The sequence below is a fragment of the Cervus elaphus genome, chromosome 24 (genome assembly GCF_910594005.1).
Source record: "Cervus elaphus chromosome 24, mCerEla1.1, whole genome shotgun sequence".
In the NCBI taxonomy this organism is placed as follows: Eukaryota; Metazoa; Chordata; class Mammalia; order Artiodactyla; family Cervidae; genus Cervus; species Cervus elaphus.
This window is the reverse complement of record NC_057838.1, coordinates 62,858,820-62,879,014: the sequence shown is the minus strand read 5'-3', so window position 1 is coordinate 62,879,014 and position 20,195 is coordinate 62,858,820. Positions and strand designations below refer to the sequence as shown.

The 20,195-nt window shown below is 42.9% G+C and overlaps 1 protein-coding gene across 8 annotated transcripts in view; it reads right to left on the bottom strand.

The window, feature by feature from the left end:
- MAP4 (microtubule associated protein 4) overlaps nt 1-20,195 on the bottom strand; it is a 98,495-nt gene that overhangs the window by 19,737 nt on the left and 58,563 nt on the right. For 5 of the 8 annotated variants that reach the window (XM_043885653.1, XM_043885655.1, XM_043885656.1 and 2 more), the window contains exon 9: nt 15,265-18,579. The exons of the other annotated variants lie outside the window; for them this stretch is intronic. In XM_043885653.1, coding sequence (XP_043741588.1) covers nt 15,265-18,579 — 3,315 coding nt within the window. The remainder of the gene's footprint in view (nt 1-15,264; nt 18,580-20,195) is intronic. 8 annotated transcript variants of the gene reach the window in all.

Genomic DNA, 20,195 nt, shown 5'->3' with positions numbered 1-20,195 from the left:
TGAGACAATACACTTCTATTGCAAATATACTTGTACATGCATTTTATTTATTTATTTTCATGCATTTTAAAAGTCTTTGGAAGGATCATGATGAAACAAAACAATGGTGATTCAATTCTGGGATGGGGCGGGGGTTGGGGCACAAAACTAGACAGGCTGTATATTTATATTAAAACTTTTTACTCTGAAGTACAGATTCACAGGAAGTTACAAAGAAATGCACAGGGAGGTTCTGTGCACCATTCACCTGGTTTCCCCCAAAGACATCCTGTGTAACTACAGTACACTATCAAAACTGGGAAGCTGATACTGGTGCAATCTACAGAGCTGCTCAGATCTGTCCAGTTCTACATGCATTCATTTGTTTGTGTGTGTGTGCACGTAAACAGTTCTGTGCAACTTTATCACATGTGCAGCTTTACGTAACCACTACTAAGAATCAAAACGGATTAACTGTTCCACCACCACAGAGCTCCCTCATGTTACCCTTTTTATTTTTTTAATAGCCACCCCACCCAGCTTTCCCTTTCCAATCCCTTAATCTCTGGAAGCTACTCATCTGCTGGCCATCTCTAAAATATTATTTCAAGAATATTACATAAGTGGAATCATACAGCGCACTCCTTTTCATACCTGGCCTCTTTCACTCTGCACAGGGCTTCTGAGCTGCATCCATGTTGGACATGATAAGTCCATGGTATGGCTGTACCACAGTTTAGCCCTTTGTCTACTGTAGGACATTTTGGTTGTTTCTGGCTCTTTGCTATTTAGGAATTTTATTACAGGATTTTGAATAAAATAGTTTCTTTGTTACTATACAGAAATGCAGTTTCTTACATGTTCATAGCGTAACCTGTGACCTGTGACCTTGATAAACTAATTAGGTCTAGGGGTGCTGTTTCCCGGCAGGGATAGAGGAGGGGTTCCCTGCACGTATGGGTGGATTAGGCCTGCAGTGCTGCCCGTTGTGAAGGTAGGCCCTGACGACCTCTGCTGACGCGGCACCTGCAAGAGGGCTGAGCCCATCCCTCCTCCTGGAAACGGGTAGGGAAACAGGGCTTCCCCTTTCTGGGTCTTTTGGCAAAAGAGAGCAGGTCTTGCATTCTTTCTTTTTGTCTTTTCCTCTTTATTTTCTCCTTTTTTAAATCTATGCCTGTTGATGATTCCAGGTTGAAGATACGCTCCAGTACTCAGACCAGGACACATGGGAGGCTCTCCTTCCTCCAACCGTGAGCCCTACCCAGCCTGCCTTCTCCCTTCTACCTTTCACATTCCTTTTCTGATTATCTGGTACATTCTTTCCAGAGTCTTTAGCTATATTTACAAGGGGGAGCATGAAAAAGTGAATCAATGTCACTTTGTCTCGGTAGGAGAATTTCTCAAGGATAGCATTTTGTACTTTTTGATGTTTGAAACCGTATATATTTCTAGTCAAAATGGAACTTTTTTACTTTTAAAAATATGAAAAAGAAAACCACTCCCACCATGTAAGGCATTGGTAACATCTTTGTTCTATAGCCACCTGAAAGAGGATCCCCACCAAATGTGTGACTTCTTGTCACTGGCTCCAGACCAGTACGAACATTTTTCAATAAGCACAGGATTTTTCAGCAAACAGCACAAACACTTCATGAAATCTCCCTGCTATGAAACAACCACACAACATTTCAACTTGCACCACCACCCAAAAGTCCCCACAGTTCCACAAAGAATGTTCAAAAGGAACACAACTGCTCCACAAAGCTGCTCACTTCTGATGGATGTTTCCATTATTTGTACGAATACATGCTGGAAAACACAGGCTCAAAATCACAGCATCATCTTCAATTCCTCCCTCCCCACTGCCCCATCTATCTCTCTCTCTCATCTTCCACACCCAGTTTTCAAGTCCAGTTGACTTCACCTATGTTATACTTCCCCTATCTCAGTAGCTCACCTTTAATACTACACGAATCCCACTGTCATCAAGGGAATTTTTGTGCCTTCAAAACCTCTAACTTCCAGTTTATCTTATTTATTGAGAACAGGTGAACTCCTCAAAGCCAGCTTTGGGCCACTGTATTTACCGTCATAGGCAGGCAAGCAGGATAGCTTTTTGAACATGGGAGAAATGTTTAAATATCTTACGGGGCAAATAAGCTTGGGTTCCAAACAAATTTCTAGATTTGTCATCCCGTTATTTCTTGCTCAGATGTATGGATGACTTTGGCATGTTTGGTCAACCTACAAGCTTCTCCAGAGGAGCTCCAGATGAAGTTGGGCTGCTCAAAAAAGCCAACACTGGTGAAGAAGGCTTTGGAACCTGGCAAAGAGGTGACCAGACCAAGCAGAGACAATAAGATATATTTACTCATTCTTTCCCTAAAAGAAGGAAAATATGAAAACTACAGTCAAGCAACCTTGGGTTCCTGAGATATGAAGTGGCATAAGGTAGGGCATAGAACCCAAAACCATGGCAACCAATGTCCTGTGCAGATCAGAGTCGCAAAGGAAGCAAAAAGTAAGAGACAGCAGAGAATAGTTTCCAGAGGGGAAGAGAATGGAATGCATGGTTAGGGAGCAGCAGAGGTCCTCAGAGAGACACACGATGGCTGTAGCCAAGCTACACTTCCTGCAATTGGATTCCCTGAGACTGCCTGTCAGTAAATACCTTTCTATAAACTGGATTTCCTGGGTGTGTGTTTCTGTCCTATGATACTAAATAATCATTAAGAGAAGCCCCATAAACACTCATCACTATTCTTTTACCTAATGTGAGCTGTCTGAGCATCACACCTTTGACTGGAAGGCTTTCCCTCCACATAGTTAGGCATCCTAGGCTTCCAAGGCTACCTCCTCCAAAAAGTTTTCATGATTTAGAAACCCTCTCACACAACCCCACCCCCCTGACCCTTGCCCAGCCCAGCTAGTCACTTGATGGTGCCTAGGTAGTGACTGGCATATGATATGTATGTTGAATAATGAATCTTTATATAGTTTTATCTACAAATTTTATCAGTCAGCATTCAAACATTTATAAGGTGAACAGATCAGTGAGGTTTGTCAGTCATCTGACATTTTCTTTTCCTACCAGCATGAATTTCTGTTAGTGTGAACTAGGACAAAGTTGTTCTGAAATAAACAAATATCTTCATTTATTACCATCTAGAAGGTATACAACACTGAATTGGGCACGTGGTGATCAAGGGAAAAAATTATGAGACAATCCTATCCATGAGGACCTTACAGTTCTGCCACCACAGAAGGAAGCTACAGCATAGAATATATACTTGAGTCTATAATAAATCATAAAGGAAATATGATGTTTATTTGGCCATCTCCATTAAAGAAAACCACACAAAACTATCAGTCCTCAAGGGTCCTTTCCACTTACCCTTCCCTGAGAAAATACACTTAATATTAAGGAAAAAAGTTAAAATTTTTTGAAAAAATGTACTGAGAGGTATAAATACTAGAGGAAACGGTTCCCAGAAAAAGGCTATTTTCTTTCTTAAAACAAACAAACAAAACACACATTTTTAATCTCCATTAAGTAGCTTGTAAATCCTGATCCTTTGTGCTCAAATTGGACTCAGAGGAAAGCAAGCTTTTGTAGACCACCAACAATAAGACCAGTGGGGGGCTGGGGATGGGGAAGAGAATAAAGGGCGAGGAAGAAAGACATAGGGGCAGCCGCAAGAACTGCAACCTTCAGCTGTTTATTAATTGCAAGTCTCTCCTCTCTCCTCTTTCCCTTTCTTCCCCTTCTCCCCACAAATCTTCCTAACACACATACACAGAGAGAAAACTAGAAGCAAGACTGGGTCAAACATGAGTAACAGGAAAAGAATATTAAATAGCCAGCTTTACAAGGCTCTTTTTTCAGCTCGAACAAAAGTAAGACATTCTCAAAAGCAAAACGGGAAACAGAGCTCGCACCCAGACTGCGCTACTTAATGAGACGACGCTAGTGCTGATAAAGCCATTGTGAGTCCACACAGTGACAGATTTTCAAGCAAGGAAGTCAATCAGTTGTGATTGGATGATTTAGGGCTTGGGAATCATCTGGTTCAAACCAACAGAGAGCTGAGGGGTGGGAGGATGGGGGGTGGGTTGGGCAGGGTGACATGAGGTCAAACAAGGGGCTGTGTGTCTTAAGCCCACCCCTCTCTGACCCCAATCAGCCCACACCCTCAGTCCACACCATCTGTCACGCCAGCAGACATGCAGGCTGACCCAGCTGGAGTCACTTTGTGCACTCTCTCGCCTCACTCTCCCCAACCTTCCGATGCAAGGGAATTCAGCTTTCCCCAAGCAGTCATAGATTCCAGCAGGAATGAGCTGCCTAAGGCTCCTGCCGGTAATCTGTCACTTTGGTTCCTTCCTTGCTGTCTGCTTGTTCCCCATGGAGGCAAAATTTAGAAACATACCATCACGTGGGGTCTCTTCACGCAGGAACGATGGAGTGCTCAGGGTTGCAGTGACCTCGATTTCCTTTTTCCCTGCCAGAACCGGCTGTCCTGGCTGTTTCTCACCTCCCTGGCAGACCTGGGAGCATGAGTCCGCTCTTGTTTCACTAGTATCTTCCTGTCCTTTCTCTGTGCTGCTCACTTCAGGAATCTGCTCCAGCTTACCAGGGAGAGAGAACCCAGCAGCGCCCAGTTCCCTCTTCCCAGAGCTGTTGCTGCTACTGTGGTTGTTGCCGAAGTGGGTCAATTCTCTCTTCTTGGCCACTGGTTCCTCACAGTTGAAAGGAGGTGTCTCTTCAGTAGACAGAATGGGCAGTTCTCCAGGGTTCAATTTGTGCCTGGTTGTCTGCTCCTCAGCCACCGTCATAGAGCGTCTAATGGCAGGAGCCCCCTGTTTTTTGGGTGTGGGACTCGGCACTGGGCTACTGGTGAGGGGCAGCAGGCCAGAAGAAAGATCTTCTCGGGCGGGACGTTCAGGATACTTGTCTGCAAGGTTGACGGCCGGGGGCACTGAGAGGTGAGAGCATTCAGACAGGGCCCGGCGCACTGCCTTTCTCTGCTGGGGGGCTTGCTCAAGTGAAGCCCCCTCCTCAGGAAAACTCAATTTCTCTACCTCCTTATCATGGACTTGGATATGAGAGCTGGCATCCCAACACTCTGGGGTGAACTCGACCCTCGTGATTGGTGGAATGGCAGGGGGTGAGTGCTCAACAGCTGGGGCTGGGTGGGCTCCCGCCGCCGGCAGTGAGGACTCACGTTCGAGCTGCCTGGGGCCGTCACTCTCCACCCCCGTCACCCGGCGGCCGGCAGGGATGCCATTCTCCTTTCCTGGAGTTCCTTCCCTTGGGTGCGGACGGACTTGAGCCTCTGACACTGGATGAAAGTTGGGGTTCCAAACACTGGTTTCCTGCTCCTTAACATGCTGGGTGGGCATGTCAGCAGCCCCGGGGAAATGCAGATCTGGCTGGCTCTCAGTCTCCGGCGCATTCTTCCCCATCACCGTCCCCAGGACTGTAGTGGCATTGTTTTTGTCTGGCCCCTCTCTGGGTCCCAGATGGAACTCGGCCACCTTCTGGTACATTGAGCTCCCCTCTGAGGGATGGTAGGTGTCTGCAATCACATACCTGCTTGCAAGGTGACCCGAGGTGGCTTGATACTCCTTGCCCTGCGCTTCAATGCCGAGCTCTTTGTCTAGCTTCCCCTCAAAGAAGCAGAGCTTATTCTGCTCCAGGAAGCTGGCATTCTTCACAAGCCCGTCTTTCAGCTGCCCGTCCATGCTGACATTCAGCCCGATCTCATTCAGCTTGCCCTCTGTCCTCTGCCACTCAAACCCGGCTTGGCTCATTTCTTTCGGAGAGTCTGCCCGGCACTGTGTGGGCTGGCCCTGACGGAGCTGGCTGGGAGCGGCGGCGTGCGAGGCTGGCTGCCTGTGTGAGAGCGACATCGCCTCTTCCACTGCTCTCCCTGCCTCGCGCCCGGAGCTCTCACACCACCTACGATCACATAGCTGGCAGTGACATCACACCGAGTCCCCAGCATTCATGACAAAACCCACTCCCGCCCCCCAACACTCCTCTCTCCATGAGCAGCTGGGAGCTAAATGTATCTACTAGTGTGAAAGGAAAGAAGGAATGAATGAAGAAGAAAGAGAAAGCAAGGAACCTACTCCTTTCTGTACAACTGAATGTCACTGTTAAAAGTAAAAATATAATTTTCTGCTAACTGGCATGCTGTTTAGATCTGCAATTTTAAAGATGGGATGGTGCTAATCTGGGTACGGAGGATAGTAACGATGCTGGCTTTCACCAATACAGATACATGTATACCCACACACTCGCTTATCTGACATTATGCTCACGCTTCCACACTTACCCACTCAACAAAACTGTTTTAAAAACAAGACTCTTTATCCTCAGCCGCAACCCCTGAAGAACAATGACTCTATAAAAAATTGCTCATAATTTCACTTAAAAAAACCAAAACACAACAAAACCCTCAATGTAATATCAAAATTGGAGACATTCATTCCTCGGGGGAAGAGTAGGTTCACTGTCATAACAACTTGTCAAATTCACTTGAAAAATCACTTGACTGAGTCCCCAAAGCCCAATGAACGCTCCATCCAAAGCTCTGCATTGTGTAAGAGTCTAACAAACGGTTCATTCAAAGGTTTCTGTGATCAGCGCTTTGGCGACACGTATCCCAGTTGTAAGACACTTGTGTGACAATACGTCCCTCGTACTTCTACTCCTGCCCCTGCTCCCTCTTGGTTCCCTGGACAAGCTGTGTCTCTCCTTCTTGCACCAACGCTGCTCTTTCTGGCCTGCTGATCACTGAGTTGTCAACAGGAACACATTGGAGCAGCTCATCTTTCTTGGACCTCCAGCACTTAGGGATCCTTGCAATCTGTGGCCCACCAGAGCCCACTGCCCCTATATAATTCAGTAGTTCTTTGCTATCCCGAGCTTTGAATTTACAAACTGTACTTCCAGGACTGAACGAACTATGAGAAAAAGGTCTCAAAAAAAAGGTTACACTGAAAGGATATAGGTCAAACTCTGCCTTGAACAAAGCTGAGATTTGTTGCCTGGCTTGTAAGTCCCTAATTGAACTAACATAGGATATTGTGAAATATTCTATCAAGAGCACAAGAGATGTCTTTTTCTAAGATGAAGAAAAGTTGTTTTTTCTTTTTAAAATGGATTTTTTAAAAGCCATTTGCCATCGACTGCAATGATCTGATTATAGTTTTTAAATCATGCTTTTAGGAAAAAAGTGCAAGTTAAGATCGTTCTATTGCTGATCTATAAAATGAGAGATTACGAAGGCCAGAGCAAGAAAATTTCTTTAACTGGGGCATCTGTCCCCACTACTCGCCTTCTCTGCTTACTATTCATACCCTTCACATAATTTTCTCAAGTTCCCAACCAGAGTGCAGGAACCATACCTCGTATGCTTCCTGCATTAACATCAGTACCTGCTGCAGGGCGATGTTCATGGTCAGAAGTGGCAGTGCTGCAATGCTGGAAAAAATGTGAATTTAACCTCTGTTCTGAACATAATCTGAACTCATATACACTGATCCTTCATCTTAACCTTAAGCAGCTCAGGGGTATTATAGGTGAAAGCACAACAAAGGTGCACTGGCAATAAAATAGGGTCACCTTACTCTACAGCAAAGCTCTCACCAAGGAAAAACAAGCAAGAGGTATAATAAAATGAAAAATGCAGGTGGTACCAACAGGGTGATAATTCTAATTACCAATGGGAAAAAAATAAAAGGCGAGTCTAGGTTACAGACAGGCTTAATGACAAAACATAGTCAAATTTTGTCTTTAAAGGAATGAGGAAAGTGTGTCTTATTCCTTAGCAATCTTCTGTTACTATTTTGCTTTCTCAAGAGAACTTACATTCACATTGGCATCCTATTACAGCTCCCAGAACTGTGAGAGCACCCCTTCAGGCTGCTTATGAGTGCACAAGCAGGTCCTCCTGCTTCACTAAGAAAACACGGGATCCAGAGGCTTTTCAAGAGGGAGGGGACAGAGTGGCTTACAGTTTCATTACACAACTGCTTTGCAGTACATAGCAAGGAAGAGACCACATGGAACAAGAATGAATGAGGTGCTACCTGGATGGCAAACCAAGAGAAAACCCTAGTACAGAATAATCGGTAAAATCTGAGGAAGGCCCTGTCAGTACCCTAGTCCAGTTCAGAATCACAGACGCACTCTCACTCACAGATGCATATTCACCCACAGGAGGCAGCTGTGTCAAGGAACTCAAGACTCATCAGTCACTCTGATAGTTTATCACATTGGTGAATGAGGAACCTGAAGTCTTAAAAGGATGAGCATGCCCAGGCAAAAAGAAATGTGCTCAAGAACCTGAAGACACAAATTCTAGACTCAGCTGCCACTAGAATTCCTTGCCTCTGGGTTCGGATCCTACTCATTCGGAACCCACAGAAACATCACCTCCTCTGTAAGGTCTCCTAGACCTCCAACTCCCAAACTTAATTCTTCATGTTGTCATAGAACTATAGTTGACCTACCTCTTCTCAGGATTTGGAAACTACACCATAATCCTTTCCTTATGTGCCTTTCGTGGAAGCTTCTAGAAGATCTGTCCACCTCTGCTCTGAAGGTGCCCAGCAGTGTTGGGAGCATATTAAGTAGGCTCGCAAAAAAGTTCTGCTCAAGGAGAAATGGACAGATTCCGTTCACAGACTTCTATCATTTGGCCTGATCTCTCCCATCATTAAACTCATCTAGACAAGTGGCGATTTGAAATGCCCTTCGGGCTAAAGGTTTTTAAGTTCCATTATGTCTGAGTCTGAGGCAAGTGCACGGACTCTCTCCCATGTATGGTCAGAAGGTAACCTCTACGGTCCTTTTATCAGACTGTATAACGACTTGTCAAGCTTTCAGGGGCACTGGCACAACTTGATCTCAGCAGATGCCCTGGCAGATGTTTTTGGTTTTTTGCCCTTTGTCTTGAGCTTGTACTCAACCCGTTCAAGGCCTTGGTTTTGATATGCTCCACAACTGGTTTCTCTGCATTCTTTCAGTTACCAAGGGAACAAGACTACTTCCCAGATTGACCAAATGTTCCCAGTTACTGTCTCCAGGAAACAATTTCTAATAAATTATCATTACAATCAAGTCAGTAAGTCTACTGGTTACAGTGATGGATGACATTCTTCACTAATAAAAGCTAAAGATTGTGAAGTTGCAATCTAGTTTCTTACCTGGAAGTAAAGGCTGCTTGTGTTTATATATAAATATACATGTATGCAAAAATATTTCAAATTCATATTCTACTAAATTTTAGAACCATTTCTTAGTATATGTTTAACTCAAGAAAATCATGATTCTTCCTGATTAACTCTCAAAAGTTGGGAAGCAGAGAAGGAAAAAACTGAAGCTAGTTACCTGATTTACATGACCTTTGATAAAGGTAATTTACCAGGGTCCACAAAATGGATGCCACCTCAGTCGCCCCTGAATCTATATCAGGCTGAAAAGGGAAGCACCTGTCAAACCTAAAACACACCAAACACAATCCTCCAACTCAGCTTCAACCAGTTCACCTTACCCTAGAAAATAGGACCTGCCAGCCTTATATAAGGAAACCCTAGGCCTCAAAAACCAGTCATGCCCTACTTCCCCCAGTTGCCACTTATAATGCTCTATAAAACTCACTCTTGCTCAAAGAATCTCTCAGAAAAAGTGGTCCACTGCTTTCCACTGTACTCCCCCAATCCATGGATTGTTCTCCCTTAAGTTAAGGACATCAAGTTCAATACTAAATTGCATTGTTTTTGTCATTTAACAGGCCAAAGTATTAAAATGTTTATAGATGAAAGTCCTTCAAGAAGTACAACTTAAAAATCCCAGGCCTTTGAGTACTGAGCCAGGCATAGTCTCCCTGAAAAGAGAATACCTTGCTTACTAGCCCTTCAAACTTCCAGACCCACCAAATGTCGTGTCCTCCAGGAAGCTTTCTCTTGCTCTCCTAAGAGGACTTAAGTTACTTTCTGCTCTGTATTCCCATAGCTCAAACTATTATAGAACTTCTCTCACTAGAATAAAACTTACGTGTTATCTCCTTACTCAACAATCCTTGAGGCGTAAAGGATGTGTCTTCTCAATCTACCCTTAGAATGTGAGAGTAATGATACATTAAAATGTTTGTTCAATGAATGAACTAAATACTAAAAAATCCAAATCATGTTGCGTGTCCAGTGTTTGCAGAGCAATAGAAAATGTTTATATGACAATCAGATTTTTGTCTAAACTTAGACTAATAACCATCATTGCTAAACAGCTTAAAAACCAGCAATTTTAGTCTGCTCATGGCTGAATGACCTACTTAATGTCACAGGTAAAAATAAGAATGGAAGTCCCCTCTACTGTCCACTGCATATTTTAAAGAAGTAAAAATATCTACAACACCAAAAGTCAGAAGCAAGTTGCTTTTGGTTTTCATTTGCTGTGTGACTCCTCCAATGCTACTGTCAGTCAGAGGGTAAAGAAAAGTGAGGGGTAAAAAAAAAAAAAAAAAGAAAAGTGAGGGGTGAGGGAGTGTGAGGGGAAGAAACTCCTTTGAAAGCAGAACGACCAATATTTGCCGGACTCATTTCCCAGAACATTTAGATGTTCAAAGAAGGTGAACAGTAGCACAGAACTGTTCAAGGGTTAAAACAGTTTAACTGAGCATGCAGGAAGTTTCAACAAATGATAACTAATTTAATTTATGGAACATACAGAATTTCCCAATAACCTTCATTAATATGCAGCTAGTAAAAAGAAAACAAGCCAGAAAATGAGAGGGAAAGTGGGAAGAAGGCAATTAGGAAACTTCACAAATGGCACTACATTTAAGATAGTCTCAAATGGGCACATTTCCAGTTGTAAGATTGTAGTCAGCTCTAAGATTACAAATCATTTTTTTCATCTGCTGAGCATATTTTGTTTATGTACAAGGGCCTTGAAACTGTTAGGAAATGGTGTTTATAAATTACTTCAAGTTTCACACCAAGAGAATTTCCTACCATAAACTGATATTCCCAACTGTTCTAAGACAGTAGATGGGCTCAAGCAAACTGAAGAAAAAGGAATGCAGCCAGATAAAAGGGAGAAAAGACTCTCACTGTGGCAAAGGGAAGGGCCTGTCTATGGAGACCTGTGATAACTGTCCCACGCCCAGCCCCGCTGGCTTCCTTCTAGGGGGCCTACTATAGAGCCATCGGATATACCAGAATCCAGGAAGGATCTCCCTTTCAGAAAAACAGCTCTCCCCTACACAAAACACACAGTCCCCAAAGAAGTCCTTTTCTGACAAGCTGAGCTCAGATTTCCTGAAGTATCTCAATGTTCCCTGCTTAGAAAAACATGCATATAATATGCAAAGGAACCTTCTGCTGAAGTTTCCCTAAACTTAAGGCATGAAAAAACAAGAAGAGAGGAATCATGAAGCTGGAAGAGACTTTAGCAGTATATTTACTTTCTCTACTTCCAAAGAAGATAAGCCTAGCAAAAGGTAACTCATTTATAATTCAAAAACTGTCATTAGGCATCATATATATAAAGTCAAGCTCTATGCTGGGTATTAGGGAGAACACATGAATAAATCAAACACAGTCTCTGCCTAGAGACTAAAATGCTGGACAGACCTAGATTCTAATCCTAAATTAGATACTGATTCAGTTTATGTCCTCATGATGTGTCTCCATTTTCCAACTAGAAAAGTGCTTAGTAATACAACTTAGGTACTAGAATTTTAAAAATATAATTACTAATCATCAACTTTCACCTTTTAAGAACCTAAAGCTTCTAGAAGGTTCCTCTGAGGCAAGAATGAGAAAAGCATGGGCCTGAGAGAAAGACTTGGGTTCAAATTCTATTCTGCCCCATTACTATCTGTGTGGCCGTACCATCTTCTCACACATAAAATGGGGAGAATCCTTCCAAGTCCCATAGGGTGAGTGCATGTGTTTGTGTACATGACTACCACCCACCTACCCGCAGACAACTAGGCACTTAGTACTCACTCAATAGGCGGTAACTGCTATTATTTTTAAGGATACCTCTAATAACACATTGTTCAAACCCTGAAAACCATGGGTAACACCATCTGACCACAGGAGATGATTCAAAGTGAGGAACAAAAGTAAAATTTACTAAGCCCAGGTCTGTTACCAGTTACGCATGAAACATCCGAGCCCACGTGAACCGACGGTGGTTGAGCATAAGGGGTCACCCTGCCCCGTTCCCACCCGTTCCCCACGACAAACCCAGACACTCCCCATTCCAACGCAGTCCCCTGCCTCAGAGCACAGCCTTGCTCAACACTCTCTGCACTGGAACATTCACCTGCTTTCTGAGCACCTTCAAATAAGACTTACTAGAAATATACAGGATGTGCACAAAGGAAATACATCAAAACACCAGCAAGGGATGAAAACACATAAACTTAAAACGTGTGATATTATTGAACGTGGCATGTATTATGTTGTTGGACAGAAAATCTCAGTATACACAACAACTCTCCCTAGGGTAATCTATACATTTACTGTGATTTCAAGAACAAGACTGACTGATTCCCTCCTGCAAAACTATGAACCAACAGTCAAGTTTATATGAAATAATAAGCAAGAATAGTAAGGAAAACTGTGAAAAATAGGGCAAGATGTGGGGAGAGACCGATTAGATATTAAAATATATTGTTAAGCCACACTGTGTTACTTAGAGCACAGCAAAGGTGGCATTTCAGAGGGAGATACAGTACCCCAACACAGTAGGAAAACCAACTAATTGTGTCTCACATTTCATAAATAAAACACACACACACACACAGAAACAAATAAGCAAATTCTACACTGATCAGAAAGATTAAAAATGTAAAAAATTTAAATTTTTTATAAACTCAAGAGTAGATACAGCTTTCATAAACTAGATAACAAAGCAAGTCATTTAAGAAGTAAAACACAAAATAAACTTATACCAAGAATAAATTTTTTAACCTATTAGGTTGGCACACCTAACAAAAAAGAAAAACCACACTATTAGAGACAGTACAGAGGAACAAGTACTGGCCGAGATCAGGGTGGAGAACGGCCCTGGTGCCTCTCTGGCCCGATAAGGAACTTCGGCAACACCGGTCAAAATGACAAACACATTCTTCAAGCCAGAGGGGTAAATTCAAAGCCTCTTTTTATTATATAGATGTACTTTTTAAAGTATATACCTAAGTATGACATTCTGTATGTACAAGATTAGTTTATGTACCTGGTTTCTAATAGGAAAAAAAAAAGGAAAACACCTATACATCTATCAATAAAGAAGTAGTAAAATATATTAGGGTTATTTTCATACAATGAAATACTATACAGCTAATTAAAAAGGGGGCTTCCCAGATGGTGCCAGTGGTAAAGAATCCACATGCCAATGCAGGAGATGAGGGTTCGATCCCTGGGTTGGGAAGATTGCCTGGAGTAGGAAATGCCAACGCACTCTGGTATTCTTGCTTGGAGATCCCATGGACAGAAGAGCCTGACTACAGTCCATGGGATCGCAAAGAGTGGGACATGACTTGGCACACATGTACACATTAAAAAAACACTGAAGCCCCTTGCTTTGCTGATTTAGAAAGAGCGCTAAAATAATTAGGTTTACAAAGTAAGGCACATGTCATTATGCATGGTATATCTCACTTTTATAAAATCAGGAAATACATGTCATTGATTCTTTATGCATAAACTGTCTGGAATGCTGTGTATGACACTGTAAACAATGGTTGCCTCTGCAGAGAGAAACTTGCATGGGGCTTAAAAGAGAGAGGGAGACTTACATTTTATTGCATATCCTTTTATACCATGTGAATGTATTAGTCTACTCAAAAATTAATTTTTTGAGGATTTTAATTTTACCTACCAAAGTTTTAATTAGCGAAAAAAAAAAGATAGATTGTCCTTAGGGAGAAGGTGTGATAAAATCTAGAGAAGATATTTTGTCCAAGATATATCGCTTCCTCCTCGGCCATTATGCAAAGCTACTCCTAACACACATCTCTGAGGGTGGCTAACCAAGGGAGGGGCCCAAAAGTCCTGTAGCACCCGCCCTGTTTCCTCAACAATCAGAACAACTCCTCTACATTTTTCAGCAACACTGAGCTAAAACAGATGCCTAAGTTTCAGAAAACTTAACTTAAAAGCGGTTTTAACTACCGCTGAAACAAAAGAAAGGGTCTAGAAGCTACAACTAATGAACCAGAGAGAGGGCTGGGAATCTTAATGAAAGCTGGAAGCACTTTACATACATTCTCATTTCTGGCCTTGACAATAGGGTAGCTAATAGAAAGAAGATACAAAAACGGAAAAGATCAGAATGTCTTAGGCAAATAACAATGTTTAAGCATTCTCTACTCACAGAACACACATTCCTTACTGGGTACAAATTCATGCAAAGCACAAGCTCTACCCAAAATAACAAGTCCATACCATGCAGAACACCATCCCATGATGAAGCCCCTTCAAAAACCTAACTGGCTATCCCAAGGCCAACCAGCGTGTTTTCACTTCTGGAGTTAGTAGCTACATCATGCAAGCTGGGAAACAGTGATTAAGAAACAGCATTGTTTGTAGTCTGTGAACAACCTCAAAGGCCATGATGAGATGTATACTTTTCAGGGAAAAAAAAAAACCAAAAACAGATACAGCTCCATCATCGAGAGATCATTTCCCACTATGAGAAACACAAATATATAAAGTTTGTGCCTACCAATCTGGTTGGAGGCTACCATAAAGGGCCATCCATTTCCATTTACTCCAAAAGCAATTTGGATATTGAATCCCACCAGCATAAGCTACATATGCATACTGGAAAAAAAAAATCCCCAACACAGCTGGACACGAAATGTTCTTTCCTCCTGTGAATCCTTATACAAAATAATGGTTAAAATTTGGCTGTACATATAGGAGGCACATTATTTTTGTTGTTTAATTGAGAATATTGTAGATGGTGACAGGCATCCTGCTAAACAATTCATCGTTTGAAATTCAACTTCCCCTGAAAGTCAAGGTTCAGTGCTGGGTAAAAAGGCATGCAACCAGGTCACCAGCCTCCCAAGCTGGACACAATGCATGCCTTGGCCGCAGAAAACACGTAATTAGCAGTTACAGGTCTTCATGCCAACAAATCAACAGTTAACAAAGATGATTAGAGTCTGGATGGAACCAAAGCACAAGCTCTTTGCCTTTTTGATGCTGACCAAAAGCCACAAGCACACACATTTCCACACGGCAGATGCATACCACTGGACTTGAGTTGCTTGGATCGCTCTCGCTCCTGGATTGTAGATTTTGGTAAATGTGGAGTCAGTCCTCGGGACTTGGTAGGTCTCATGTAGCCTTTCATGGGTTCAGCCGCTCTGCTTTTATCTTCCTTCTTCCCTTCTCCCAGTGCCTTTGATTCAGATTTTTCTGTCATTTTCTTAGGTGCCTCCAAGATCTTGCCTTTGGATTCTGGGAGTTGAGGAGCTTCGGAAGCAGTTATTACCAACTCATCTATCATCGATGAAGAAGTCACTTCGATTGTGCCATCTAAGACATCTGACTGGAGTTCTGGTGGTGCCAAGGAAACATATGCCATTTCTCTGATGTCAGAATCCAGACTGATTTCTTCCAATTTATCCTTTTTCTCCTTTTCACTTTCTGGAGGCGAGAGAGTCATATCTACCTCCTTATTCAAATTATCTGGGCCCTTGGAATCTCTACCTTCAGTACTTTGGTCCTTATAGGAACTGGGCTTTTGTGCTTTGTCTCCCAGTAGGTGAGGAATTGAAACTGGAGCAGAACCTTGCTCAGACTCTCTGTTTACTGGACATGTTGGGAAATTACTCCTATCTGCACATACTTCTAGGTGTCTGACCTCACCTGCCAGGCTGGGTGCATTTATCGGCACTCCAGAAAGAAGGTGCCCCCCTGCTGGCTCTGTGGTTTTCTCTACTGAGTGCTTTGATGCACCACTGGGAGTGGACTCAGAGTCTCCTATCACATGCCCTCCATCTCTCCCTGCTTCATTTTTCATGGCACCAGCAAGCTCACCTTTATTCTGAAGACAGTTAGAATGATTGTTAACTGTTTCTATGGCAACTCCTCCTATGCTCATAGAGGGCATAACAGCTGAGGGACCCTCGGGTCTTTCTTCCTTTGGGACGCCATCTTTGCTGTAACTATCTACATCTAATAATCTGGGAATCTGGGCTGGAGCTGTCTCTTGCTTACTTTCTGTCAAGGTGCCTGGAAATGAATCACCTTCCTTTACTACTTGAGAAGTAGAAGTGGGTGGTTTTGTACAGGCTGCTGATTCCTGAGCCTCCAGGGGGACTGACTTATTCATCAACCCTGGTGGAGTTCTGGGGCAGGTAAATGTAATATTGCTATTTTCGTCCACATAGCCCATTCCTTCAATGCTGTGGTCCCCTATGGTTTCCATGGGAACATGTATTTTTGTTGCATCTATCTTATTCTCCAGAGTGTGCTTCTCAGGGAAACTATTTTTAGTCTTTGTGCTTTTTCCATCATTACTCCTTTTATTTGGTTCGTCAGCCACTGCAGTGTGCCCTTTGGCCACATCTGTCTTATTCTCCTCAGACAGGACTGAAGGAACAAATCCTGCCCCGTGGATTTGGTCTTGGCAACTCACGTCTGTCATCTTGGTTGCCAGTTCAGTAATAGGAGAATCCTTGCCTGTGTTTGTTTTATTTCCGCCAAGAGCCCCAAGTTCAAAGGAATTAACCTCAACATTTCTACCCTTTTGGTCAACTACTTCCACTGTGGGTGTATCTGATGTACGTGACAACAAAGGGACAGTAGGTTCTATTTCCTTGTTTTGATGGGGAGTACTATCAGTAACCCCATCCTTCCTTACAAAAGGTGGGTTAAGGATTTCTTCCTTCCTCTCCATTCTAGCAGGCTGTGTGGAATAATTATTTTTATACTTTTTGGTTTTGCCTTCACTGCCTCTTTTTTTAGGCTTTTCAAAAATCCAAGGAGCTGCCTCATGACCCATCCAAGGACACTTTTCCTCCTTGCTCTGGCTGCCGACTGGCATGTCTGTGGCTACAGCACCTCTTTCTGCTCTAGCACTGGAAGCCTGAATCATGCCTGACCCGCTTCCCAAAGGAATCAATGCCTGCAAGGTGCCTGCCACCCTAGGGTTTGTCATCTCCTTAGGTTCCCCCATCACCATTGCTTCAGTGAACTGAGTCACAGTCCCTGGCTGCTTTGAAAAATCCAGCCCCAGCTCCTCACTTTTATCCCCAGTAGCCATCCTCCCACTTGGCACAAAGACAGCTCTGTTGTCCTGGCTGTCTGCAAGGAACGGTGGCTCAGACTTTGCTCTCACCTTCCCAGAACTTGCTCTCACCTTCCCAGAACTTGTTCTTCCCTTCCTGCCTTTGCCATCACCTGCCATTCTCTTAAACGGTTCATTCCCTAGTCCAGGGGCCTGAGCTAACACTGTGTCCTGCAGCTGCTCAGAAGCAGAGATGCTGTTCTCATGTCTTTGCTTGGGAACACTTTCCTTTTTTAGTTCTTTAACCTCTTCAGCTCCTTCAGAAAACTCTTTCTGTTTGTCATTCTGCAATTCAGTCATTTTACTTTCATCATTCCCTTCTTTTAGACTACTTCCTAATGGATCACCTGCTGTCAAAGTAGATATGGAAGTAGGCAGTTCTTTGGCTGCACTGGGTTTTGAAACTCCATCCACAGCCTCTTGGTTCATGATGGGAGAGCAACCCTCTTTGGGTCTGACCTCCAAAGGAATTTCTACTTTGTATGAAGAAACTTCTGTCAGGGGTCCTTTCAGACTGAGGGAGCTGACTGTGTGGCTTTCATCCACAGGAGTCTGGAGGTGGGGTGCAGCCTGCAGTTTGCACTCATCTTGCAGCAATTTCTTGTCCTGGCCCTGTGGTGCTGACTTGTTACCATTCACCTGTGCCTCAACTCTCTGTTTGGGCTGAGAATTTACTGTAGTTTTCGGGGCTTCTTCCAAAGGACGTGAAGGAATACTTAGACTGTCTGAGACAAAGCTCTCAGCTACCAGTTTGGCTTCTCTGGAATCAGTTTCACATCCCCCTTTCAAGTCCTCTCTGGAGACTAGTCCATGTTCTGTGCCCCCAGTGGTGGGCTGGCTGGGGGGCACAACTGACTTCTGTGAGTCAGTGGCAAAGGAATAACCTTTAGGCTCGTCTCCATTGTCATCATCCCAAGGGCCCCCAGCCCGGGGTTGAGAATACCTCTTCTGCTTTGGTTTCTTCTTTTTTTTCTTCATCATCATTGGTGAGCTTTCTATATCCCAGGCTTCCCTGCCAAGATCTCTCTGGGGTTCAAGGAAGTCACCATGAATAGTTTTCCTCTGGTTCCCAGGCTCACCACAGGAAGACGAACCAGAAACCCAACCCAGCTCTGACAAAGGGCAGGGGCCCAGCCCAGGATCAAGAGTCTTCCGTGGAGAAGAGCCCCCCAGCAGCTCAGGAGGGACCCTGGCAGGCCTGGGCCGGGTGGGCCGGGTGGACCTGCGGTCACTGGGTCTGCACGCTGGTTTGGCTTGTGTGGGAGGGGTACCTGCAATACATGAAGCTGGCTAAAATTCCAAACAGAAAATCCCTGGTTATTGTTTCTTTTTTTAAAAATCCATTTACTGACATTTAAACAGTGACATTTTCACCAACCCACAAACTGATTCATTTAGGAAAACAGTTTTTTCCAAAACATTTCTCACTCTTAACTGGAATTAACAAATATTTAACAAAGACCCAAGATCATCATCTCAGGTAAAGATTTTTTTTTTTTCCAAAACAGATTTACAAAATAATTGAAACTTGAGAAAAGAAATTCAAACAGAGATCTTCTGAACTGTATAATATGCACCTAAATACCTATAAATCTCAACTGATGCTTATGTGTAATTATTTTTAACAGGTACATAATTCACAAGATAACAACAGTAAGCTCCTCTTTTGGTCCCATTAATTGACTGAATGAAATACATATGATTTTACAATTCTAATAGCCTGTCACCAAAATTACACTACTTATCAATATTATACCAATTACTTGGGAAACAGACCAGAAGAACAGAACTATACTACTTTAAGAAAAAAAAAAGGAAAAAAAGAAGAAAAAGAAAAGATACTGAATTAGTATTTTGGCCAGAGAAACAGCCACACTATTTCAGAACCATAGCCTCCTACTTTGAAAGACAAATGTGTTAAATTTCAATGTTCTGTTGCTAAAGGTACTTCCCAAAAGACAGAGATATATACATAAGGAAAATAGGGTGATGAATTAAAACAATTAAGGTGAGCATCCTTGGCAAAGTTTCAGGAAGTCAGCTAGTACCACCTCTGGCCTCTTAGTCAATGAATGCAGTATGGATCCAAGATCCTGGAAAGAGACTCCGTGAGAGCAGACTAGGACTGCTCTTGCCAAGTCTGATGCAATGAATGACTTCAAAGAATACGAAAATACTTAAATAGTGACTTTTATTCTTGTCTTTATCCCTCCAATGTCCTCCAAATCCTACCATTTACTACATATAGCTCAGGCCAATTATTGTTTTTCTTGAAAATTGCTAGGCTTTAGCAACTCACAGCATTTATAACATTTAACTTGGGTATTAATCAGCAGCTATTTGGTGCTATCTCTTATACTATTTAATTCAATTGTTACATAAATCTTTGATTTCAGAGTTCATGCCTGGGAACTTATGTCTTAGCATGACATGTACACAAGGACTTGCGAAATCTTTAATGATATGCTGAATCACTAAAACAACATTTTAAAAGTCATATATTTATTTACTTGGTGCTAGACAGTGTTCAAAGCAGTAGAGATTCCAAGTGAACTAAGTCTTGGACCCTGCCCCCAAGTGCATGTTCTAACCACAGTCACAGAATAGCAGACAAAGAATCACTAAGTTGATAAAGTTGATAATCACGTGTACATGCTCCTGGCTTAGCATCAAAACCGTGTGAAGCTCACTGAATAATCCAACTTTCAAGTTAGCAAGTATTTTAGGCTCCTTTAATGTATTTAAGAATTATCTGGAAACTTGTTAAAATGCATGTTATGACTGAAGGCCTGAGGAGGAGCCAACAATCCTGCATTTCTAATAAGCTCCTAGGTAATGGCTGAAGCTGTTGGGCCATGGAGCGAACTGTAACTAACAAGGAGTAACA